Consider the following 9440-nt stretch of genomic DNA (forward strand, 5'->3'; position numbering starts at 1 on the left):
TAAAAAATCGACAAATTTTATTAAAGGGGAATTTTCAACACTCTAAAATTGCTTAAAAGCCATTTAAATGGATAGAGAACGTCCGAAAATGGTTATACAAAAAATTTCAGGTTAATATTTCCAGTATTTGATTTATTATTAGAAACCAAATTTCGTGTTTTATCCCCCCGACTCGAGAATCTCAGAACCGCTTGGTTGAACCTACCTGCAGCGCCATCTCGTGAACGAAATATCATTTTCCCCGGTTTTATCGTTTTTCGGTCGGAACTGTCGTCTGCTACGACATTCCCCTTGGCTTTTTAACCGAGTTATATTCGTAGATTGTAGTTTATCGTGTTTCGTTTTTAAAATGCCTTACACGCCGCCCTTTCTCAAATTTTTGCCGCTTCATTCTTTGGGCGCTGCACGTAGGTTCAACCGCGATTTCTGAAATTTTTGAAGCCGTTTGATGTAGGTTGCGGAAAAAGTAGCGTAACTTTTTAAATACTTTTCCAATAACTATAAAATTTCAGGGACATAATCATTAAAATATTTTCTATCATTCTGTAAAAAAACCTCGTAAATTTTGGTTTTGGTGACAATTCCCCTTTAACACCAATAGATATATATTTTGTAGTATAACAGGTTCTTCTGTAAGAATTAAAAGTTATTCTCTTCAACAGTTAACCCCGTAAATTTTCGTGGACCGTATGAACGTTAAAATCGAATATATATATATTTTTAAATATGTTATCGCGTGTGAATAGCCCTTATATCAGAAAGTATTTCTCCAATCTCAGCTGACAAAAGACCTTCGAAGGAACAAATTAGGCATATTGCGAAAATGACGTCGTAAGCGCCTTTTAAACAACGCGCGGTGATGCGGCAAATACCCGGGCCTCAGAAACGTCACAACAATTAAGAATTCAGTTCGAACAAACTTTCGCGGCTACGATCATATGATAAATAATATTATAAAGCTGTCGGCTGATAACGAATGAACTTTAGAACGCTCCCGAATAGAGCATTACACTTTTATCAACTTTTACGAACATCTCGGAAACAAGAGTTCGAAAATTCACTCGTTGATTTTGGCAAAATAACACGCAAATGCGAATTAATTGTATATTTGTTTATTTACTTTCAAATGGATAAATTTACGAATAAAGGTTTTGTAAGTTTACTTATTGCGTTTCAAGTAATTTTAAGCGTTGGTTTTTGCGGTACAGGTAAATTATCTAGACAATAGAGATTAATCACGTACAATAAAACTATTTCAAATAATCTTAAGTTTAATTGTAGGTGCATTAATCTCTACATTGTACAAATTATACGTCAATTTCAGAGCTTGTTTTTACTGTAGAAAGTAATTGGGAAGACCTTTCGTGTTCTTTTACTAAGGATTTGTGTTCATGGGCTACCAATACGGAAGAAATTAGTGGCTCCAATGCCGACGAGCACGGTTGGATCATTTACGACGGAAAAGACGCCGACAATTCTGAAATTCCACAAAACTGTAAGTGGCGCGATTAATATTAATATTAATTAATATTATTAATACGATAATATGCTAATTACATAAACTAAATTTACTCAAACAAAGCCTTTAAGCCCTTTATGTTAAAGGCCTAGGATTTATTCTGCCAGTTTTCCTTTAAGTTTTCTTCAAAACACGTTGGCCTACCACCAAGAAATTTTCGCGGAGGGAAGAAAACTTAAAAGAAAACTGGCAGAAGAAATCCTAGGCCTTTAACAAGGAGAGTACCCAAGGTGTTTATTGCCAATTTTGTTCAATGTCGGGCGTAATGTAGACCTATATGAGATATGAAATTTCCCAAAAGGAGGCGCCGCACTACCCATTCGACTTGCCATGGCAACCAAAAATTTTATTGACCACTTAAAACAAATAAATCTCCATTTAAAAAGCATGGGATTTTTTCGGTTTTACAGGATCCTACCTACGAAAATTTAAAAAAAAAATTGAAAATCACGAAATGGGTAATTTGGACCACATTTAGGTAAATTTCATAAAGTTTGGGTAAATTGGAACATTTTTTGGTTAAAATTGTAACAATGTTTGGGTAAATAAGGAAAAAATCTTATTTTTGTTTTAAGTGGTCAAAAACATTTTCGGTTGCCATGTTCGGTTGCCATGGGAAATTTCATATCTCATATAGGTCTACATTACGCCCGACTTTGAACAAAATCGGAAATAAACACCTCGGGTACTCTCCTTGTAAGTGGTATTACTTATCCAGGAATGTGTTTGACATGTTGAAATCTTTCTAGTCTTTTTGCCATACAACACCCTTATTATTGTAGACCATTTTGAGTCTTTTATCGCCATAGAAAATATATCATCAAAGAATTAGCGAAACTGATCATAAGTATCAAAACTAACCATAAGTATGCCTGAGCGGTTATTTGATTAATATAAATTATCAGTGTAGCTGCTAGTGATATTTGAACGGAATTTTTCTTTGAATGCTTAGTAACGTTTTCTGCCACCAGATGGAGTAAGGACTCCAAAAGCATCGCGCTGTATTGTTAAGGTAACGCTCAAATAAATGGTCTTTAAACAGAGTCAGAGCCTACACGTTTCGAAACGTCAGGTCTTTTAATTAATTCACATCTCGGTCACTAAATAAGCAAATTAAAAATATAACAGTTGTTAGGTGTTGAAGCTGTAAAAAAAATGACAAAACCGTGACAGAATTTCCCCTAGACTTGAATTCAAATATTTAACCTACATAATTCATTTCGTGGTCTCCATAAAAACGTGTGGAGGTTAACGGTAATAGTGAGTGTAGGGAGCTGTTGGCTCACCGGGCATGAAGGGCTGGCCAACACCCTCCTACGCATTGTAACCCGGCCACCTGAATTAATGGCTTTAAAAGTCGCTTGATGACTTAGGCCTAAGGGGGTGCTTTGTGTGTTAGCCTAACTGATTTAACCTATGAAACTTGTCTATTGTTACTCACCAACAATTTAGCTTTACGTCTATGAGAGGATAAACATTAACCTTAGCCTTATCATCAAAGTATCGAATGATATCTGGTAATTAAACCATACATACCATTCATAAACCTTTAGAATGGTTTGAATTTACATTTTTAACTCTTCGGGGTCAACTAAATGACCGTATTTTTGAGTCCTAACTTCTAGGATTCAAATATTATACGCTCAATCCTAGATCTCAATAAATGTTGTGGTCTATCTCCTAACGGCGAAATAATTTTGATATATGGGAAAATTACTGCCAGGCTAGTGTTATGGCGAGTGAGTGCAAATTGAAAAATAACTTTCTTCAGTAACTATGGGGAGGTTTAAAATAGCCAATTTTATGTTCCGATTCTATAATTCATTATAATTTTGCCAAAGTAAGCACTACTATTACCATAAGTAACATAATATCCATAAATATGACACTTCATATTGTTTTAATGCTAATTTCCTGACCAAACCTTTTCTCGACAATGTTATTCTCGACAAGCTCCAACTTGGACTCGCAACCAAACCTAGTAGTATATTATCGTTCTTGGTAATAGAATTCTTCGCTTTGGAACTATTTAGTCACTAAGGAGCTCTGTGTTGAGAACTAAACCATGATATCACCGCGGTGATATTGAAAGGGGAACGGCCAAGCTTTTCCAAATATGGCCTTATTTCCGTATCAAAAGATTAACAAGACGTTCAACATACTAACACGTACCTTTTTTTGTCTTGGAAAAATAGCTTTTGGCCCAAAAATAACGCCAGGTGTTTGGGTTTGAATTTTCGCCGCCATCTTAGGGGCTGCCGCCAGCGCCCCTAACCCGTATGAGCGATTTGCGAACTATCCCAACTTTTAAAATCGCGCAATTTAGGCTTAGGTCTCTTATAACTGGAACGCGCCGCTCGTGCAAAACATATTTTTCGCGTCTTCAGCAGCGCACGCTTTTACGTTGTTTTTCTGTCTCACCGACTTCTCACCGGGTGTCGCGGCGGACGCGCGCTTTTCGATTTCCCGACATTTCTTTATTTTATTAAAAATTAACCACTCAATATTTTTGGATGCGGTTTTCGCCATAAATTTTAGTTTTTAATGGGCTATAGCATATGTAACATAATTACTCATAAGTATGCCACTAGCTCTATTTCTTCACTAACGGTTTGTTTCACAGATATTGCGTCATCCATACTCTACGTAATATTTGACGTCATATTTGATGTAATATTTGACGTCATCGAATCTCAAATACCGATAATGCCGTCGCTCAATTAGCTCTACTTCTGATAAACCAACGGCCATTATTTTAGTAAACAAACCGGTTTGAACAACCAAAGCTTAAGAGCTTAAATGAACTACAATATACTGTCAAGTGCTGTTAATGCAATTAATAAAGTTTTCGGAGACTCAGGTTCTAACATAAATTTACTTTGTCAAATAAAAAAAGTAGGTTTATTGAAAAAATAGTTGAAATTCAGGTTGAGCTTTTCTGGCGCATCTACAAGTTTGGAGTCTTTGCAGATTCTTTTGACCCTAGGCCTAACTCTTCTAGGCTTTTTATGGGTTTTAATAACGCTGGTGGAATATCCCACTTTGACGACTTGTTCCATTTTCGGAAAGCGATCACTTATTGGTCATTTTCCCAAACCTTTTATTTTTCTAAATTACTCATAATTTAACTTCATCCGCACAAACCGAGCGAGTTTATAAATTTCAATAAAGCTACATTGGGCTGACTAAAATTCCGACGCAAAAAATTCCTTCTCAATTTAGACTCCCAAAATTACTAGGATGAATAAAAAGGTTAAAACCTAACGTAGTCCACCTTTTTGAAACAAACCGTTAGTGAAGATTTTTGAATGGAGTAAAGGTACAGTGGCATACTTATGTTACATATGACTATAGGGCTATCTAACTGGTTAAAGCTTGACCGTTCCCCTTTAATATAATTGTCATACTTATGGTCTTATGATACTTATGCTTTTACTTTTAAAAGAGTTTCAATTTTCACTAAGACTTCGTTGATCCGTTTAAAGGGCTGTGGGCAGCGACTTTTCAACCGTCCTTGTCTGACCGTTCCAAAGACAAGTAGTTGTCAGTCGTCAGTCCTTAGTGACGTTATCATTGTGGCGGTCAATGGCGAAACAGACAATCATTAAAACCATTAGCGTTGGGAGAGAAGGAAGGGTCACACTTATGTTTATTACGTTACTTACGATACAGCGAATACAGAAGGCAGCTTCGTCTACGTGTCAATTCCTCACGAGGCGTCTAGAGCCTTTCTGACGTCACCAGCAACGGACGTTTCGAAATGGGAGCCTGGTCAAACCATGTCCATCAGCTTCGACTACTACACGACCGGTTCGCCCGTCCTAAACCTCTACGTCCTGCTCAACGACTCGGGGTACAAGTACCTCTGGTCCTCGTCAAAACCATCGAAGGAATCGACGATAGATGGCGACGGCGTCTCCGTGGGAAACGCTACGAGTCGGTCGCGGACGGAATCGATCGATTTGGCAAGTTGGAAAACTGAGACACTGACCTCTCTTTGCCAATTGAGCCAAGTTTCTGGGCTTTTGCGAGTCAGTACTGTTATAAATATACGCAGTGGTGGCACCACCATTTTTTGGGTCAGGTGGGCTGAGTAAGTGGGGGCCCCTATTTTGGGGGGCCCATAGAAGGATTTTGGGCCCTTTTAAATTTGATGAAGGTAGCGAAATATGGTGTTATATCACGAAAATTTTTATTTATTAACCTCCTGTAATAAATTTAAAGAATTTAAAAGTTTTCCTCAAAAACATTTCGCTTTATTTAAAAATTTTTTGGGGTCTCTTTAGTAGGATTTGTGGGTCTATTAAAAATTCCAAGGTAGACCATGGCCCACCCCCGCATGACGCCGCCACTGAATGTGCGCTTTTAATATTTTATAATTGTGAACTTCTTTATACGTAGCTATCTTTTGTGGCGTATCTTGCACCGAATGATTCTGTTGCCATTTCCAACTTCGTCACCGCAAGTAGGTTACTTTCCCGTTTGTTGACTTATAGCATACGTACATAATTATTCATAAGTATGCCATAAAGGTATTTTATTTAATGAACCATATTCATATGACGTAAATTACGCCACTTTGAACTGCGTTGTGGATTGGAAAGTGTAAGTTAGTGAAGCGGATTCTGAAAACGTCCAATTTCGTTTCTATGGTTACCTTTAATAGCGCAAGGAATATCAGAATTTTCCATTTTTCCATGGAAATGTTATACCAAGTTACATATGGTAAAAGAGATTCGAAATATAGGAGCAGTTAAGTTAATAATATACCTCTTAAGAGAGACTAACGATTAAAATGCTTTATTTACTATTGGAGCGTTCAATCTTGGATTAACAATAGTAGCACTACTATTGTTAATCCAAGGCTCAATGATGTATAATGTTAAAATTGCACTTCTTACGATTTCGAATATAGGGAACTAACACTCCGTAGCTTTGGCTGTGGCCGCCATGTTGAGTAGAATTTTTTCAATAGAAAAAAGCATGGGTGACGTCGTGTGACGTAGAACCGTTAGCTCCCTATTTACTTTTAAGAAAATATACATTTTATAATAGTATTTTGGCTACTTTTTTAGAAAATAGTTTGTGTAAAGCAGCGTTCAGACTATGTGAAAATATTACGTTAGCATCGGTCGTGTCGTTTCGGTTATGTTGGTCGCGTCGGTTCGTTCATTTCACTGTTCAGAAAGGAACCAACCTTGCGCGGAGATTAACATAAAAGGTGATTGTTCATCCAATCAGAGCTCAGTAATAACGGCGGAAAAATTGAAATAATTTTTATCCACCTCTGATTGGTTATAGTATTTCGATGGTTCTAAAGGTCGCCACTACCTAGAGTCAGTGCTGATGAGGCATAAGGCTATATGCCTGCTATGAACTTTTTGAGCGGAACGAAATGAAAAAATGTAAACGACACGCGCGAAAATTTAAAGTCTCTGAACATTGAGAAGTCTGAACGGTGTAAGAAATCGAAAGAACCGACACGATCGACGCAAACGTAATATTTTCACATAGTCTGAACGCCGCTTAAGTTAGAATATGACATATTTATCTTTGTACTATTTTTTCTACCTAAACGTATTTTGGAAAATCAGCAGGTACACTTTTAAAAACGCTTCGTGTAATCAAAAGTCTATATCTCATTAAGATAAGTATTCCCCGCTAAATTTTCAAAACCTTTTAATCCGAAAAATATGGTTAGTAAATAAGTAAATATGATTAGCCGTGTATCGTAGGTGATAAATTTAGAGCCTAATAGAGAAAGAAATGTACGAAAGGAAAGGCTTAGGGGTGTGGCTTGTCTTCGGGGAAAAGTATGAATTCATGGACGCGCTCATTTTAAACTTTTATTTGGCAGTTTCAGTAAAATTGAGTGGTAAAATATTGTTTTAAAAGAGTGCGAAATGAAAATGAGAGGAGCGCAATTTTCACTGCTCGAAAAAGAGCGAAAATATCTTAGATTAAACAAAGAGCGAGATTTTCGTCTGCTAAGCCGGCGATAAATCCGAAAGTGTCAGGGCTGTTTAAAATGCATTTTGAGTTTGAAAAAGTATTTTGCATTTTACATTTTGCATTTGGAGTTTCTAGGAAACTATTCTGCATTTTGTGGGTTTGATATGTGGAATAACCTTTTAAAAATGTTTTTACTCTGGCACCATCGTTGCAGCTCTTGTAGAGAAAGTTCGTCTGCTATTTACTCCCAAGTAATCATAGATGGCGACACTCAGCTACTCATTTACTCAGAAGCAGACGAACATTCGTACCGTGCCACCACTTTATTTCCCACGCCGCGCGGACTGCGACGATTTTTTTTATGCGATTGTAACGTGCGGGACATCATTTAGTCCGCTCGTCCATCTGATTAATCAGGGCGAGATAATGTGTAACGGCCACGCCAACGGGGAGATACGTGGGGACAGGAGTGGGGACACCCGTGGCGGAAGTATTCCGACCACCCGTTTGGGGGATTGGTGGTCGTCCTCACACGGCCATCCACAAACTCTGCCTCCCAGACGCTGGGGATTACAGGAGTACGCCACTACTCCCGGCTGACTGCGAGGATGGTATTGAAAAACCTACGTAAATATTATTAATTACTAATTAATAATAATTAATTAGTAATTAATTATTAGTAATTAAAATATAAATAATTAAAAGTAAACAGTGCATTTGTAAAAACATTTTGCATTTTCAAAAATCATTTTCAAAATACATTTTGTATTTTGCATTTTGAGTTATAAAGAAAGTATTTTGAATTTGGAATTTTGAAAAAAAAAGCATTTTGAACAATTCTGGAAAGTATCTGCTTAGCAAACGAACATCCAACAGATTATGAGCTTCTTGTATCGGCCGCTAGGTGGCTTTATTTAAAATGTAAAATGCTAAAAATTAACTGTTAACTGAGTGTTCTCGTTGGTGTTTAGAAGAAGTGAAAAGCAACTGGGCCAGAGGGGACAATTGCACGGACCTTCTGCAGCCAAACAACGACGGCGTAAACGCGTCCGAAGAAGACATGTCCTCGACTTGGAAGTTCTTCATCGTGTTCGCCCTGTTCTTGTGCTTCGGAGCCGTGTTCGTCAGCGCCCTGTTGATCGTGGGCAAATCGACCAAAACCATCTACGTCCCGCCCAACATCGAGCGCGGCCCGGACCCCGTATCAGAGACACTCAATACCTTCAAGTACCGGAAATTACTCGAAAATGAAGAATCGTGATTGCTTCAAGAGAACCAGCCAAATCGGTTTTAACCAGGAAGAAAAATCCATGCTTAAAATAGATTGTTTTTTACCATAATTAGCAAATTTTTATTTTTATTTTGACAAGAGTCATTCAAAAACTAGCTGAAATCGTAAACAAAACAGCAAGAGTCATTCTGAAACTAGCTGAAATCGTAAACAAAACTGCAAGAGTCATTCAAAAACTAGATGAAATCGTAAACAACACTGCCAGTCATTCAAAAATTAGCTGAAATCGTAAACAAAACTGCAAGAGTCATTCAGAAACTAGATTAAATCGTAAACAAAACTGCAAGTGTCATTCAAAAACTAGATGAAATCGTAAACAACACTGCCAGTCATTCAAACATTAGCTGAAATCGTAAACAAAACTGCAAGAGTCATTCAGAAACTAGATTAAATCGTAAACAAAACTGCAAGAGTCATTCAAAAACTAGATGAAATCGTAAACAACACTGCCAGTCATTCAAACATTAGCTGAAATCGTAAACAAAACTGCAAGAGTCATTCAGAAACTAGATTAAATCGTAAACAAAACTGCAAGAGTCATTCAAAAACTAGATGAAATCGTAAACAACACTGCCAGTCATTCAAACATTAGCTGAAATCGTAAACAAAACTGCAAGAGTCATTCAGAAACTAGATTAAATCGTAAACAAAACTGCAAGTGTCATTCAAAAACTAGAT

The 9440-nt window shown here is 37.2% G+C and overlaps 1 protein-coding gene across 2 annotated transcripts; it reads left to right on the top strand.

Moving 5' to 3' along the window:
* The first annotated feature begins 948 nt into the window (after positions 1 to 948).
* Positions 949 to 8962, top strand: LOC149921182 (uncharacterized). Of its 2 annotated transcripts, none has more exons than XM_090163609.1 (5): positions 949 to 1208; positions 1343 to 1495; positions 5192 to 5550; positions 5921 to 5984; positions 8443 to 8962. In XM_090163609.1, the coding sequence occupies exons 1-5, from the start codon at positions 977 to 979 to the stop codon at positions 8730 to 8732; spliced, it is 1098 nt and encodes a 365-aa protein (XP_090019735.1). In that variant the 5' UTR covers positions 949 to 976; the 3' UTR covers positions 8733 to 8962. The 2 variants fall into 2 exon arrangements, with proteins under 2 accessions (XP_090019735.1, XP_090019736.1); XM_090163610.1 differs by having other exon boundaries at positions 8446 to 8962.
* The last annotated feature ends 478 nt before the right edge of the window (positions 8963 to 9440 follow it).

Source organism: Leiobunum rupestre, chromosome 11 (genome assembly GCF_980474605.1).
Source record: "Leiobunum rupestre chromosome 11, qqLeiRupe1.1.hap1, whole genome shotgun sequence".
NCBI classification, from domain to species: Eukaryota; Metazoa; Arthropoda; class Arachnida; order Opiliones; family Sclerosomatidae; genus Leiobunum; species Leiobunum rupestre.